This window comes from Akebia trifoliata, chromosome 9 (genome assembly GCF_017979445.1).
Source record: "Akebia trifoliata isolate Shusen 1 chromosome 9, ASM1797944v1, whole genome shotgun sequence".
NCBI lineage: Eukaryota > Viridiplantae > Streptophyta > Magnoliopsida > Ranunculales > Lardizabalaceae > Akebia > Akebia trifoliata.
Window position 1 is genome coordinate 26,506,962 of NC_141383.1, and position 17,249 is coordinate 26,524,210.

General features: G+C 34.1%; 3 protein-coding genes across 3 annotated transcripts; 1 reads left to right on the forward strand and 2 right to left on the reverse strand.

The window, feature by feature from the left end:
• Nucleotides 1-3,554, forward strand: LOC147395111 (nuclear transport factor 2B-like). The gene is made up of 2 exons (XM_086453480.1): nucleotides 1-396; nucleotides 3,214-3,554. Exons 1-2 carry the CDS (start codon nucleotides 100-102, stop codon nucleotides 3,286-3,288), a joined length of 372 nt encoding a protein of 123 aa, XP_086309606.1. The 5' UTR covers nucleotides 1-99; the 3' UTR covers nucleotides 3,289-3,554.
• Nucleotides 3,555-4,895: 1,341 nt separating this feature from the next.
• On the reverse strand, nucleotides 4,896-7,359 carry LOC147395112 (non-specific phospholipase C6-like). Its single transcript, XM_086453479.1, is given in 4 exon segments — nucleotides 4,896-5,415; nucleotides 5,511-5,687; nucleotides 6,102-6,926; nucleotides 6,929-7,359. Coding segments are annotated over 4 exon segments (1,563 nt in total). The 5' UTR covers nucleotides 7,191-7,359; the 3' UTR covers nucleotides 4,896-5,116.
• Nucleotides 7,360-13,300: 5,941 nt separating this feature from the next.
• Nucleotides 13,301-16,795, reverse strand: LOC147395113 (uncharacterized). The gene is made up of 2 exons (XM_086453103.1): nucleotides 16,602-16,795; nucleotides 13,301-14,032 (listed from the first exon to the last, which is right to left on the reverse strand). The coding sequence occupies exons 1-2, from the start codon at nucleotides 16,782-16,784 to the stop codon at nucleotides 13,541-13,543; spliced, it is 675 nt and encodes a 224-aa protein (XP_086309229.1). The 5' UTR covers nucleotides 16,785-16,795; the 3' UTR covers nucleotides 13,301-13,540.
• Between the last annotated feature and the right edge of the window lie 454 nt (nucleotides 16,796-17,249).

The window sequence follows — 17,249 nt, forward strand, 5'->3', positions numbered from 1 at the left end:
AAGACAACTGCCGAGCACCTTAAGCTCGTTCATAATTCCCCCCTCTCCTCCATTCTATATAGAGAGAGAAGAGAAGAGAGAGAGAGAGAGGCGAGGACGATGGATCCCGACTCTGTGTCAAAGGCGTTTGTGGAGCACTACTACACGACATTCGATGCGAATCGTGCGGGTCTGGCTAACTTATATCAAGAGGCTTCGATGTTGACCTTCGAGGGCCAGAAGATCCAAGGGTCACAAAACATAGTTGCCAAGTTGACCAGTTTACCTTTCCAGCAGTGTCAGCACAGCATCACTACCGTTGATTGCCAACCATCGGGCCCAGGTGGTGGCATGCTTGTCTTCGTTAGTGGTAATCTACAACTTGCAGGGGAACAACACGCCCTCAAGTTCAGTCAGGTATTTCATCAAACACCTTACATCCCAAACTACGTTTTTAGGGTTTTTTTATTTTTTTTTATTTTTTATGATGGGGTTTAATAGTTTAATTTCTTGGGGATTTTGATTGACCCATTAATTGATTTGATATTGAAACTCGATTGATGTTAATGTTTATGAATTAGTTGATTCAAGATCGAAATTTGATGACTGTGACTTGTGATGCGGAGTTGTTTGAGTCATCAATCGCTTGGAAATTGTCTGTGTTTATTATTACTTCTTCTATATATTTTTTAGATCTATTTGTATTTGTTTCCCCCCCTCTTTTCCCTTCATCATTTGGCGTTTGTTTGATCACAAATATTGATGTTTTTTTAGTAATTATTTTAATCTCGTTGCTGCTCTTGATTTTTTTCGATTAAGGTTTACTTTATTTCATTGAAAATTGTATTCGATATGCCGAAATGCAAATTTCCCAGACAATAGAAAAAAACATCAATCACTATCAGATCACCAAATAGATGATTGTATTTGCAATGTAATTGGACCCTCATGTCGATCAGAATGAACCAACCTTTCCACGACGGAGTTTAGTCTTTGCCTGGTAGGCAAGTGGTTATCAAGTTTCAAATTCTGTCTTGGTCCAATGTATTTATATTATTGTCAAATTTGTCATGCTCATCAAAGCCTTATCCCCATAATCCATGTTTGGCTGCTTAGATATGATGGTTATGACTTAAGTGTTGATTTTTGCTCAAGTTATATTTATAAAAAAAAAGTGTTGATTTTTGCTACAAAAGAAACTATATACAATATTAAATTAAATTGCAACAATAAATTAAGGATTTGGGTTTCATTTCATGCAAGATTATTATTATTATTATTATTTTTTTATAAATCTTCGTATATGATTTATGTTGTTGGCCACAATTGACCCGAATTAATATTTGGGATAAGGCATAGATGATAATATTATGTGGGTTATAGAGTGCTCATTGTTTGTTTTGTTGATTAGTTGTTGTTGTTGGAATGATTCACTCCTAGATGAAATATTTGTTTTAATTCCTTTATTAACCATTAAGTGAAGACAAGTGAGCTGACAAGCTTGAAAGAAGTTGCATGCAATAAAATTTATCATATTGATGTTTTAATTCCTTTCTCAAGTTTTGGATAAGATAGAGAGAATTTTCCAATGAGGTTAAGCTTTTACTGTTGGAGCTTGGACCATCCCAAGTTGTACCATGTGAATTCATCAAATTTATGGCAAGGTAATCTTGTTCACTTTCCATATCTTCTTTTTCCCTCCTCACTCTGGTTGTGTAGATTTGTTTGCCTTGGTAATTAGGGTTTGGTTTAAAATAATGGTCATAATTATGATGACAATGAAGATGATGTTGATGACGAAGATTGTGATAACTAAGTTAAGGTATTTTTAGGGGTTTGAGGACACAAAATCTAGTCACAGAAATTCTAGTTTATGAACTTTGATTTCAATGATAGAGCAAAACAATGTGTTTTAATTCTTTTTAACCTGTGTTGTTGTGCAATTCTATTACTTGTCACGGTGTCAAATTCTGACAATATTTGACACTGATGCTTTAAAATGGCTGTCATATACATACTGTATACTTCAATTTTAATTGAAAATGTCTTATCCATGTATTATTGGTCTCGTGTCCATGTTGTATCTCAATTACATATAAAATAGAACTCATAAATGCAACGTAAATGGACTTTTTTATTTTTATCAACAATTGATTATTTTATTTTCTTTTAGGGTAAGTTTTAAACGAATGAGGTGTGTTGTATAATTTTTTCCATGTACAACATGTGTATGAGACAATGTATCACAACAAAAAATATTTTATCTTGGTTGCACAACCATGAATTAAAGAACGAAGCTGAGCTCGAAAACTGAAAACAAAGCTGGTGGTATATAACTGATTGCATGATAAGGAACAACAGAGAGCTATAGAAATTTAGGTTTCTCGAACTAGGGGTTTGGGGTATGTGTCAATATTCTCAACAAACATTTAGGTTACTCGAGTGATGGTTTTTTGTTGAACTACTAGAGCAGTCTGGAACGGGAATTGGTAATGGGAAGCAATCCTGATGTTTGAACATGGAACAAATCAAGGAATAGTTTGATTGAGTAATGCAATTTTGTTACTATTATGTCAAATCTGGAGAATAAGAATTTCTTTTAAAAAATTTGGTTGTTAGTATAATTAAGGCATTTTTTACTCATCACTATGTTAGGATTGGAGAATAAAACACTTCTTTTTTAAGAATTTAGAAAGTGTACCAGTGCCTATATAAAGGGTTACTTCTAGGGCTGGCAATGGGTCGGATAATATCCGTTTACCCGACTCATCTTATCTGAGATATTTGGGTACGGGTACAAATTTTTTATCTGATTAAGAATTTGGGTAAATTTATCCGCAATTATTTTTATCCTAACATTTTTAGGGTCAGATATGGATATACGTCCTATCCAACCGAATATCTGTTTATCCAAGTTTAGTACAATAAATTCACAATAAAATATATGTATAACCTAAAATTAAGATTTTTCCATTATCTTCACAGTTGAGGTATATATATCCAACTTGAATATTCGCTTGAACTTTGGGTAAAAGTCGGATACTTAAACACAACTGATCACATAAAAACACTCCAATATCCTTATATAACGAAATCCATGTGCACTTGTCATTTTTATTTTTATGAGAAAGTTAGCATTACTGTTCAACAAAATTCATTTTGACCCTAACATTTGGTTTTCTGTTCATTTGATAATGTTATTGACTGCATTCCTTTTACTGTGCTTCCTCTCAGTTGTTCCATTTGATGCCGACACCTCAGCAAAGCTTTTACGTGTTGAACGACATATTCCGCTTGAACTATGCTTGATGAGATAAGAGAGGACCAATCTGGGAGCCTCACAACAAGCATCAAAAGAGGAACATGTGTCGATTTGAATGTCAGGGCTTGTGTCAAAGTTTTCTTGATTCTGTTTTTTGTTTTTAAGACTAATTAAACAAGGATTGGGGATTTTTTTTGTTCTTCGCTTGTGCTTTTAGTATTCCAACAGGAATACCCATGTTCTTGTGATTGGATGGAATGATAAAATTGTTCCTAAATACCTTTCTTTTATCTCCAGTAATGTGTTGTGCTCAGATTCCTTGCGTTTCCTTTTTTTTTTTTTCCTTCTTAAGCAAGATTACTTCCTTTTGTTCTTTGGTGGGATATGTAACTCATCCTTCTATATCCCGGATAATCAATCTCAGTCTTGAAGGTGTCCCCAGTGAGATGTACAATCGTTCATCTTACTGAGGCTGATTTTGGAAAACTTGGCTGAATCAATTCGCTTAATTTATTTTCATGTATGCGAATGATTGCTTTTAAGAACCAAATATCTGTTAATCCGACCTATAATATGTAAAGATATACGATCGGTGCCTCGTGATTTAAAACATGAAATACAATGATTGGGGTTTATCTTTGGAATTAGTATCAATGGGGATATGTATTATCACTATATGGATAAATTCAGACCATTGGATTTTGTATTTTAAAGGTCGAGATCAGATGGGACCCTCATTTAAATTAATATAATATATTTAAAACTGTTTGAAAGGGCTCGACTCGTCCGAGTCATCTAATCTTAATGGGTTTAAGAGATGGTAAATCAGTTAGAAAACAGCTGGTAGAGGAAAAACTGGAGATAATTTTTTCACTTGGTTTCTCTAATGGTTGTAGTCAAACAAATCCCAGTCACTCTTTAGGCAGATATAATTAGAAAGCTGCTATTAACACACCAACTTCTACTTAGAGCACACCAATCCATATGTAAACAAGTGCTTAATTTCAAGGGCAAATATCCAAAACGTGCACTGAATATACCGAAATTCCAGTTTTGATATACTGTTCATTTTAATTCCCAAAACATGCACACGGTACAATGTCCACTTTTTACGCGAATTTGTAACTTTTGTCACTTTTAAACTTACTAGTTTGTAGACGTGTAAAAGTGAATAGTGTACTACGTGCATATTTTCGTAAATAAAATGAATGGTGTATCGAAATCATAATTAGAACAGAAGTAGTTCATGTTTTCGTAAAAGTTGGTGTGGCAATAGAATTTCTCTATGCCTATGAATGGGTGGATCCATCACTGATGCAACACAAGCATCATGATGGTCCCACCATTTTCAACCACACAATGAGATAAATCAGATGTAGGGGTCTTTGTTTCACTAAATGATGAATAATAGGATCCTACTTCCACATAGTCTTACCAGCTAATGGCAGCATGGTTTTAAGACTCATTTTGATGTCTCGTCAATGAAAGAGACCTAGTCGTCTCAGACGAGTTTTATAATATGTTTGAGTTGTCTCGTCCAACAATGAGAAAAATAAACCATGGTTTTAAATCTCATCCGATACATTTGACTTGTCTATCTGTCTCCTTGGTGGATAATAACTAGACGTATTGGACGAGTCATCTCGGTCTCTGACAAGACTTAAAACCATGAATGGAAGGAGCAGTTTATAATACATTAGTACTTGGTTTTAAAAACACATATATTTGTTACAACTGCAATGGCATACATACCAGTGGTGTACTAAAACTATGAAAATGGCACAACATGACTTCAAGATTTAAGATAAAATTATGTATAAAGTTTTATAGAAAATGTATCAGAGGAATCAAAATGGGTTAATAATGATGAATTTATTAAGGGTGGGCTGTGGATCTAGTGGTGAGAGATGACCTCATGTCTACAATGGCAGACTCTTGTGCACCCAATCTGATAGCCTCTTTGCTTGCTCTTATAAATCTTGACACTGCGCCTTTCACATACTCATGTGCCTCCTTCACCTTCATTTTCTTACTTATCTCATCAGGAAAGCTACTCAAGAAGTGGTCACCATTAAGAACTGCAGCCAAATGGACTACCTCACTTTGAAACTCCGATAGCCCGCTATCTTCTTTCGCTTCTGTGCTTCTCAGAGGCATCACATCGGGCAGAAACTCTATGGTTGATCCACAATACCCAATTGTTAAAACTTTCTCCTATTGTGATCAAATTTGATTGAAACTAGATTATAGGGGAACAAGTAAGAGATACCTGGACAATCGGTTCTGGGCGAGGTTAATTCTCCCACAACTTGCTCAAATGTCCCAGCCCAAGCATCTCTGTGAGTCAAGAAGTTAGAGGAGAGATTGAACATCTTCTTTATGGTTGCAGGTATTGATGAGTGCTCGAACTCGGAGTTTGAAGTTGGGCCCTTTGGACCACTTATCACTGAACAACACAAACCCGGATGAATATGTAACATGGCTTAAAGAAATATTGGAGAAGATTTCTTAGATCAGTATCCATCCCCTCCAAAACATTCAATCACACACACACACACACACACACACACACACACACGCACACACACAAATATTGGAGAAGATTTCTTAGACCAGTATCCATCCCCTCCAAAACATTCAACCACACACAAATATTGGAGAAGATTTCTTAGACCAATATCCATCCCCTCAAAACATTCAACCACACACACACACATTAAAAAAAAATCTACCCAAATGTGATTAGATTAATACCATCTTGTTGAATCTATTTCCTTAAATGTAGTTCTAACTTCTAATAATTAAACAGCATTAAAGTTCAACAAGAAGTAAAGAAGAGGAATGAAGGGAAGAACAATACCAATTCCTTTCTTGATCCAAGGAGATACCATGATTGTCGGCACACGAACTCCCAACCGATCAAACTTGAAGAAATAAGGAGCAGGGCCTGTATTCCCATCAGGATTGGGCACATTCACATATGGAGTACTAACATGATCGAAGAACCCACCGTGCTCATCATACGTAATTATCAAAAGTGTCTCATTCCATTGTGGACTAGATCTCAAGGCCTCATAAACCTCCTTTACGAGCTTCTGCCCATTGGCGACATCATGAGAAGGGTGATCGTCGTTGGCAGGAAATCCTTTGAGATCAAAGTAACTAGGCTCGATCACAGTTAAACTAGGCAATTTCCCATCTCTAGCATCCTTTTTGAACTTCAAACCAAACTGATGGAACTTAAAAATGTACTTCAATTTCCTCAAATTTCGATAAAACAGAGTTGTGGGTATGTTTTGAAAGTAGATTCCGAAATCCTTACCATTCTCATGGAGAGAATCAAAGATGGTTTTTTGTGGGTACCCTTTCGCTAGATTCCCCTTAACATGACTCGTCGACCCATGCGAAGTTCCCGAGTAGACGAACAATCTATTAGGCTGTGTTGGTCCAGGAATTGAAGAGAACCACCTATCAAATACGGCGAATTCATGAACTAAGGAAGCGAAAACAGGTACTGATTCGGGTCTAAAGCCTTTCATCACTGTTTGAGAGAGGTTTGATGTCATGGTTAAAGCTTGTTCGACAAATCCCAACATTGAAGGAATGGGATTGGAGCCAAATACTTGTTGTTGGACAGCTTCAAAAGAGTGACCAGGATCGGGGTCGACGAATTCTGCATTGTCGTGAAGCAGATTGATTGGGTATTTGGAGATTGGGTTGAAATTGGGTTGCATTCTTTTCCTGTGACACCATTGATTGATGGGTTGATGGATTTTTTCATCCATCCAAGCATGTGATCGAATGATCGATTTTCCAAAACAAGGACTACAATTGTTTTGATGGGTTGTTGGTTTGTAGAAGCTAAATGGGTTGATTGGATAATAGAAGAGAAGGCAAGGAGGAAGAGAGTGAAGAGGAAGGGAAATGGTTTGGTTCTCAATCTTTCCATTTTTTAGGTGATGAAGATAATGGGTCTGTTGTTGTTTCTTTTCTCTTCTTTCATGGCTTCTCTTTCTCTTTTATTATTTATTTGGAATGAAAAAGCTGGTGGTATAGAATTGAGAATGGTACAATCATAGGGTGACACGTGTGTATAAGTTCTTATCAAGTATGTGGCTCTTCCATGGCATGTTATTGATGTTTAAGTGGCTCTATGCCAATGGACCGACTACAAGATCAAATGAGCTTATTATATTATATAGCATAACTTGATAAACAAATTAAAATTTATTTATAAATGAGTTGGGATAATCTGATGCCTCCCCTCTGACATACACCCCCATCACAAGAAAAAGATTTATGATTTTATATATCCTAAGATAAATGATCTATTGATTCTATGATGGGGGCGTAAGGGGGTATAAGTCTGAACGAGTGTTTGAAAGTCACTATTCTTTATAATATAAACTATTATTTTCTTCTATTTAAAGTAGATAAAAGATTTTTTTGTCATAACGATTATTAGCTTTGTCTAGACAGTTGTCAAGATCACCTTAATATCTCACTTACCTAATAATTGTAGAAAATATGAATTTTATTGAGATTCTTGGATGAATATTACAAAAGCCCCAATAGGGTATTTATAAGCATTACATCAACCAAGATATATGAAAACTACCTAATATAACTATTCTAGAATATCCTAATTGATATATTCTAAATATCAATATCTGTTTTAGAATATCCTTCATCACAACCTTCCATTTGTGTGAGATACACTAACAATGATACAATGTATCTCATGCATTTTAATACAGTTCATCTTATTCTCTAACAATAATTACCCTTATATTTGACTTAATTTCCCACCTTACAAAGGTCTTAGTTATCAACAAACTACACATTGAGAGAGAGAGAGATAGAGAGAGAGAGAGAGAGAGAGAGAACAATCGGTAGTGTTGTATGTATCACTTAGAAAAAAGAAAAAAGAAAAAAGAAGGAAGAAAAGCTGGCGATGATAGGGTGAAGATCCAGTTTATCTAGGAAAAAACAGTTTTTTAATAAAAATCTATGGGTAGAGATTGAGAAGAAAGAAGGTGGTTTTGGTATTTCTCTTTCGAGAATAAAATAAGCTTTTTTTTTTAATCATTTGAATTCAACTAGCCTTACTATGTTAGTAAGGATTTCACCCTCACTAAAGGTCTTTGGGCTCAACTTGTGGCATCCAAAAACATGATACTTCAAGATTGTCAAGCATATAATACTATGAACTTTGAAATTAAAAAAATTAAAATCCCAAAAGATAAATATTTTTTTCTGTTGATTTTCAATTATAAGTTTTGGAGTTATGTGGAAGTTCCTTAACCGTCCATTTACAACAGTTTGGATCAAGTTTAAAATAATTATTTTTGAATTTTTTGTTTGTTTGTTTTGAATCTAAGTTTTTCTAAGGTGGTTATCCATTTGAGCAAAATGGTTCGAATCTTTACTAAGTTAGTTACGACAATGTTTCACTTTTAATTTTGTTTTGAGAATAAATCATAATAATTTAACTATCCAATGTGTTAAACTCAATTGACTACCTTGATGTGATAGGTTCGAAATCGTAGATCTGCGCTCCTCGAGGTACACGGTGGCACTTCATCCCCACCCAAAAAAGGTGTATCTCAAGGGAATTGTATATGCTGAGGAGTGTAGATTTACGATTCCCAGGGGCAGAGCCAAGATTTTCTTGTAGTGGGGGCAAACTATAGTTAGTTGTATGCTTGAAGATGAATGATTTTAGCGAGAAATTCATATATTTTTTGTTAAAAGTTGAAGAAAAGAATATTTAGGTAATCTCCTTTTAGTATGACCTGATCAAGAGGCAATGTCATCAATAAAAAATTGAAAGGAGGGAGAGGGGGTGGGGGCAAATGAAGAGAGAAGAGAGGGAGTGGGGACAAATAGGATATGTAATTAGTTGAAAATATAGGGGTGTCTCAAAGTTTTGTGGGGGCAATTGCCCCCCACCAACCCCTTACTAGCTCCACCCCTGGCGATTCCCAAACTTGTCACGTCAAGTAACGAAATTGATTGAGTTTGCCATATGCATAGTTAGATTATCACGAATCTTTAAGAATACTTCGCTCACTACCTTAGTAAAATTTTAATCTTACTAGGTGGGTCTTTTGAGTTCAAATGGATTACCAATTGGCAATCTAACTCCAAATCCCTCTAGAATTTTGTGGAAAAACTTAGGTCTAATTTTTTTTTTTTTTTCTTAAAAAAAAAAAGTAATCTCTTTGGACTTGATTAAAAATTTTGAAAATGAAAACTTTAATAAAATTTAAAATAAAAAAATAATTTTTTTGTGAAATTATTTTGTTAAAGTTCATATAATTTTATCTTCTACATCCCTGTGGCATGGGATCATGTTTTTAGATGCCATAGGTGAGTTGAACGACCTTTAATAAGATTTGAAATCTTACTAAGTTAGTAATTCTAGACTTACTCGTTTATTTTTCATATCTGAACTCTGAAGTCTGTACTTGAGCGAGGAGTCATTAATGAGATGTGGACATTTGGGAACCTGGGAACCGTTATTCTCTTCCTTCAGAAATTGTAAAATATCTCGTACCGACATTAATTACTTAAATTACGGCTAGTCTGGGTTGCCACTGCAGACTCTATACCCAAGGTGAACACTTAAACGTCTCTAACAATGCTCTTTAAAACTTTAAAACAGAGAGCATCTTTTATTAAAAAAAGTAAAAGAAATGTTATTTTAATTAGTGTAAAATTTGATTCCAACACAACACTTTTTCACTATTCTTAATATTTAATATTATTTTATTTTATTAATAAATATTTATCTACTTAAATCTTGTAAGGGTAGTGGGCTCACATCTTACATCTAAAAACATGATCTGATGCCATAGATTTGTGGAGAATAAAATTATAAGAATTTTGAAAAAAAAAAAATTATTTGTTAAATTGTGTTAGATTGTCGATGTGGTAATCCATATGGGTCCAACGACTCTTAGTAAGATTTAAAATCTTACTAAATTAGTTAGGAAAGTATTTTTTATTTTTTAATATTAAAATAACTAATTTATTGGGTCTCTACATGTAGAGTGTGAAAGTCCCCTCTTTATTTTAATATTTACATTTAAAGAATTTTTTTGAAGATATTTTCACATTTCACTATTTAAAGTAAAGAACCAACAAAATATAAAGAGTCATGATTTTCTTACTCAAGTATTTTCACTGAGTATGACATGGCAAGAACACAGAATCATTGATCGTTTTCATGGGGATTCTTCTGGATACACAAGAAAAAATCAACGATTATGTGTCATTGCCTCGTCAGATGGAGTGAAAATACTCAAATTAGAAAATCATTAGCTAATTATAAATAGAGGTAACTAGTTAACACAAAACAACTTTTCATTTATTATATTTTCTCTTTAGTAGAACAGAGGACAAACAAGAAAATTAAGAACAAGACTAATGATTTTCTAGTTCGATCTTTTCACTTGGCCTGCATTCGACTGACATGGTAAAAACACAGAATCATAGATTTTTTCTCCTTGTGTATCTCAAAGAAAACGATCTATGGATTTGTGCCCTTGACATGTCAACCAAGCACATACTGAGTGAAAAAAATCGAGCTAGAAAATCAGGACTGTAAGAACAAACACCACACCATTTTGATTTCACATCACAAGTTCACAACTTCTCTACCTTTTGATCCATGATTCATCTGATGCAAGTCATGGAGATCACTCGGTGTATCTGATTAACGGTGAGGATGATGTGTTGCATGCTATAAAGCTACAAAATAAAGTAGCACGTATGAGGTGTTATTTAATCATGTTTTCATGAGTAAAAGCAAGTCTAGTCAAAAAGCACGTTGATTGCGCTAATAAAAAAGTCACATAAAGGCAGTGATTTGGTCGTAAGTGAGAAAAAAGAAAGTGAGAGAGGTCAGACCACTCACCGACAATTCAAAGTGGGACTGTTGCAAAGCTTGTTTCTTTTAGGCAATTTTGTTAACGTGTGCCCTTGTTAAGGTGCAATAATTGGAAATTGGATTTTGTACTCAAAATACCCTTTAAAAAATATTGTATTGTCCAAAAATCTCCTTAATTCCAAGGTGTATTTATTGCACTTTAATGTGTGCCCTAAAGGCACACATTAACATAACCTTCTTTTAGTGATTAGGGTTTCAAGTGATTCTCCCAATCCATCTTTGCCAAGCCAGTTCACGATAATGTTAGATATTTATCAACTAAATCAAGTCACGACTCAACAGTATAGTCCCACGATAAGCATAAGAGTAAGCAAGGGACCTACAATTGGATCCCATCTCTTTGGTGAAAATGAGAGTATGTAACAAGTATTATTATCAGAGTACATTAGCCTAACTAACATGATCATTAAACTCACCTCGTAGCCTCTAAAAACATGATCGGATGCCACATGAATGTTGAAGATAAAATTCTATGTTTTTTTTTATTAAAAAAAATTATTTTTCATAGTTAAATGTTAACTTTAAATTTGGGAGTTCGATAGAAATTCAATAGTAGTATATATATATATATATATATATATATATATACACACGGTCAGGTTCAAGGGCCATATGAGAAAACATATGAGAAAACTTTCGTTTTTAATAAAATTTTAAAATATGAGTTAGAAATTTTGGATTGAGCTGATTTTTGTGAGGATGATCTCTATGATGGGAAGATCATTCAAAAAAAAAAATCAGCCCAATCTGAAACTTCTAACCCCATTAAAAGTGATTTAGAATGTGGACCGTCGATTTTTTACCACTTTTTATCACTAATTTGTAAATCACTTTTGATGGATTTAGAAGTTTCTGATTGAGCTGATTTTTTGTGAGGATGATCTTCTCATCATAGTGACCATCCTTGCAAAAAATCAGCTCAATCCAAAACCTCTAACCCTTATTTTGAAAAACGAAAGTTTTCTCATATGGCCCTTGAACCTCACATATATATATATATATATATGTGGGTAGCGTTCAATGGCAAACTTTTCGGCAAAACATTTTTCAAAATATTGAGTTAGAAATTTTGGAATGGGTTGATTTTTGGTGAGGATGATCTCTATGGTGAGGAGATCATCTTCACCAAAAATCAGCCCATTCCAAAAGTTCTAACCCATGTTTACAAGCTGAAAAATTGTGGACCGTCCATTTTTTGTAAACTGTTTTTGATGGGGTTAGAAGTTTTGGAATGGGCTGATTTTTGGTGATGATGATCTCCTCACCGTAGAGATCATCCTCACTAAAAATCAGCCCATTCCAAAACCTCTAACTCATGTTTTGAAAAATGTTTTGCCAAAAAGTTGGCCACTGAACGCCCCCCTCTATATATATATATATATATAATAACATTTCTTTTTTAAATCGGAATTTTTCCATGAAATCTAGGGGTCTTTGGAGTTGGATTGCCAATGTGGTAATCCATTTGAGCTCATCCAATGTTGGTAAGATTTGAAATCTTACTTAATAAGAAAAATGTTTCTTTTTATTGAAAAAAAAAATGTTTAACTCAATAACGTTGAAGGGATGTTCTTGAAAATGGGAGAAGATGATAAATAATATATAAAGTGAAAAAGAAAAGAAAATTTAAAATTGTCCACAAGATTCATGATGAGATTAAATCTCAATTCTCAACCCTTATTTATAAAAAGAGAAAGATCGAGATAAAGAGAAAGTAACAACCATCCTGTTTTATCAAATAGATAGATTACTTGCGGCAATCCGCTGATGAAAAATTCTTATATCCCATGATAGATTTTTGGTAGGTCTATAATGCTACAAACATTCCCATAAATTTTGAGCCAAAATAGTATCTTATGTAGTGGTTCCACGGAACTCCACATGTCTATAAATTTAGGATATAAACAAGTTTGTTTGGTGGTTAGGATTATAATCACGATTAATTACACTCGATTAGAAAAAAATTATTCAAGTTAAAAATCTCAACAAAATATATATATATATATATATATATATATATATATATATAAAAGAGGAAGACCCAAAAGAACGTAGTTAGAAGATATAAATAAATTTTTGAAGAAGATATTTCTCTGAACATGATAGAATAGGTGATTGGTTTAACAAACCCTAAATAATTGAGATAAAACTTCGTTGTTGTGGTAGTCAACTTGAAACATATTTCTACATAGGTTGGTGCTTTTAAATCATCAAGAGACCAAGACCTCTAAATATCACTTTAACATTAAGCAATAAAAAGTAGGAAGCGTAGCTTATTTGTAAGAGCAAACATGATTAATAAAGAAATATTTTCCCTTGCCTTTGTTTTGAGTGAGAAAAAAATTTCAATCCTCACCATTTAAACCCAAGACAGACAAATCCATTTGGAGGAGCTCTGTGATGTTAATAGAAGGGAGAGAACGGGGTTTGATCAGAGAACGCTTCAATGCAGCCTCGAACTCATTCAAGCCAGAATCCTTTACAACATTAGCATCACCACGATTTAGAACCCCGGAAATCATATTTCCAAAGAATCTAAAAGGGTGGCTCAATTTATTCTTCACTATCAATATGATTGAGACCTTGGATAATTGCCAAACAGCAGTGACGACAATCATGATCGAAAGAAGCCAATGAGTAATGGAGTTTTGCCTACTCAACTTCCTTAGCTCTTTTACTATTTCTTCGGTTCTCATTCCTCCGGTGTTTACACTACGCGGCTCACCTTTATCAGTCTCATCTTTTGTGTCCTCTTTGACAACTGCAGAAGAAAGTGAATCCTTTGTCTCTGTTGGTTCAAGCTGCTTAGAAGTATTATCTTCCTTTAATGATTCCAACTGTTAATAAGAGAAAAGTTTGGATATAAAGGTTTTAGTAAACTATAGATGCTTGGATGCTTGTACACTACACATACACACAAACATGTGCACAAGAAAATACAAACTCATCCACCCATCTATCTACACAGATGTATATGAGAAAATATACATTCTGTTTGTCCGATTTTCAAATAAATTTCTCAAGATTCATTCAATCCGGATTCTTCAGCTATTTAGTAAAATAGCTACATAATGTATTTATATTTCAACTATATAGATTACCAGAACAATTCAATGATAAAAACACATACCGATCTGATTTTTTGTTGGTAAAAGAGCTAACTTGCAACATGTCAACCAACTGAGCTATGGGTCCAAGCCCCTTTCTTCCATGTGATAAATAAAATAGAAGCATAACTACCTCTTATTTAGCTTCCAAGATGAGATCATGGAGCCGGGCATATATTGACTGTTTTTTTTAATTAATTCTAATTGGTTTTGTATTAGAACATGTATTTGATTGTAACAAATGAACTATATCTCCAAACGTAGTGAAGATCGTTGTGGGGTGCTCACAGACATCTAACACACAGACGGTGTTACTGAAAAAGAAGGATAAAGTAGAGGATCATGATATGAGAGAGGTGGAAAATGTTGGTACACAAGAGATGCATGATAGCTAGTAAAGATGGAGGTTAAGTTCAAAATATGAGAACCAAGGATGTCAATCTCATATCCAAGTATGATTATCACTTAATTTACCAAAATCTATATAATAAAACACAACTATAAACACTACTTTGTTACAATTTTATTGGAGACTAACGTCTCATCTAGTTACAAAACTGTGGGGGTCCTCCATACCTACTTTATTGCATTTCCTTTTCACCCCCTTCACCTTTATTATCTTTCCTCTGCCCCCCTTTCTATTTTCAATAATATCCCTCCAATTTTATTATCTCTACTTTTTTAACCATTTTCAATAACACTCTTCTATCTTTACTATCTTTCCTCTTTTACACCTTTAGCCCGCTTTATTGTTTTCCTCATTTCCACCTCTGTTAATAATACCCATTCAACTTCATTATATTTTTCCTTTTTACCCCTTTAACCTTCATTTTTCTTTAATACCCCTTCAATTTTACTATTTCTCTTTTTACCCCCCCCCCCCCACCCCTTAACCTTAAAGAGGATGCTCGTGCGTAGAACTCTAGTCTATGTAATAAAACATAATGATGGGTACTACTCCAACTGCATCACCTCCTTCAACTTTATTATCTTTCATCTCCCTTGCCTTTAACTAACATCCCCCCAATTTTACTATCTTTCCTTTTTTACCCCAATTTTCAATGATCCCCCTCTAACTTTATTATCTTTCATCTTTTGCTCTTTTAACCCCAAACTCTAGTATCCTTATAAATTATAAGTTATTTATAATACAATAATAAATATTACCGGACACCTGGCGTACATGATGTTAATTATGTTGAATATTTTCAAAATAAAAATCAATTTTTGTGGTTTATTTGTTTCATTTTTCTTAAGTTTGATTTTGGATTTTTAGAGTATATAAGGTTTAGTCTCACATTGCTCACAAGTGAGAAAGTGATGTACCTTATAAGTAGTAGTTAACATAGTTAGTTATACTTGTGCAACACTTTTAAAGTTTTGATCCAGTACTTCGAGGTGGTGTCGTATGTCATGCAAAAGGGCGATTGGGCATTTAAAGCGCATTGGGCAATTTGAGGTGCACTTTGCACTTCGCAAGGAGCTAAGGAGCCTTAAAGTTTTCGGGATACGAAACCATCCAACGATTGCGGTTGATCCGTCACGTGTGATGGATCAATTGATTATACGCGATCAGAGCCATTAGATTATATAGATTCAATTAAAAAGTGTTGATTAAAAGACATGAGACACATACCTTCAATAGGATGCGATCTGAATCGTAAGATATGAGATTAGACACAATTCAACAGCTATTAAGCCAAGAGACATTAAATCTTAACTCTTAGTCAACAGACACAAAAATGATTATAAAAAATCAACTAAAAATCAGATTTCTTCACTGAAAATTTTTGTATTCTCTTCTCTTTCTAAGCTTAAGCTCTTGGCATCCTCAATTTCTTATTATTCCTAAGTGTTCTAGACTAAATCGGACCGTACATAATCCGATTTAATAACTTTAGTGTAGACTTTTCTGTATCTTGAAGGCACTTGTTCTTTGATCCCTTGTGTACTGTGGTTCTAACTAGTAGGGGAGAATATTTGTCTAAAAGAGATCAAATCATATTTGAGCCTAGAAGTTCCTTTCTTCCTTCATTGAATTATTTCTGATTTTAAAGGTAAGAATTTCTAACAAATTATTTCATACAAGCAATATGACTACGCGAGGATGAAATTTAAATTCTCATAGACAATTCCCCTAGCTAAAACCCAAATTTAATTTAATTTATTTTTTAATCAAAGTTTTAATAGAGAATTATAGACCATCATTGCGGATCCTCTTACAGTATCGAAGCATTAAGAAACCCTAACAATCGAAATTGATCTTTTTTTACCAAAAAAAAAAAAAACATTTTTTTACCTGCGAAAGCAATCTGGAGAGCAGAAGCTGGTCTTCTTCATGTCCAACGAAGCTATCTCCAGAGTCTTCGTCCCTCAAACCTCTCTTACACTCTATAATTCGCTGGATCGCGAGGCTGATGAGCTCCACGTCATCCTTCGCCTCCATGGTAGGTAACACTAGTGAGGACTGATGAGCGATCATTATGAATGAATCTCCACTCTTCTAGACACAATTCATTTGAACCCCTGAGTCAAACATTTCCTCGAATGACACGTGGAAGTAAATCCTACTTCGGCTTCTGCTGACCGCTTGATTTGGACAGTCTTAACCATTTTTATAATGGGCCCAAATATTTCTTACCCATGGTCCAGACCCATGATAATATTAAAAAAAACTCAATTACTACATGAGAAATTCTATTGGCACTCCAACTTTTACTTATTACAACCCAACAAAAAGTCCATACCCCATTTGCTTAACATAAGATTTAACATTTCCCCATCAAAATTTTCTTCCTCACAAATTGCCAAACCAATAAAAAAGAACCAAGTTGACATCAACAACAATCGTCTACTTCGACCTCTTGATGTTGTTCTCGTGCTGTTCAATCTCTCTCCATTAAAAGAAGAAAATATTGACACTATTAATTTGGTTTGTTTTCTTTCA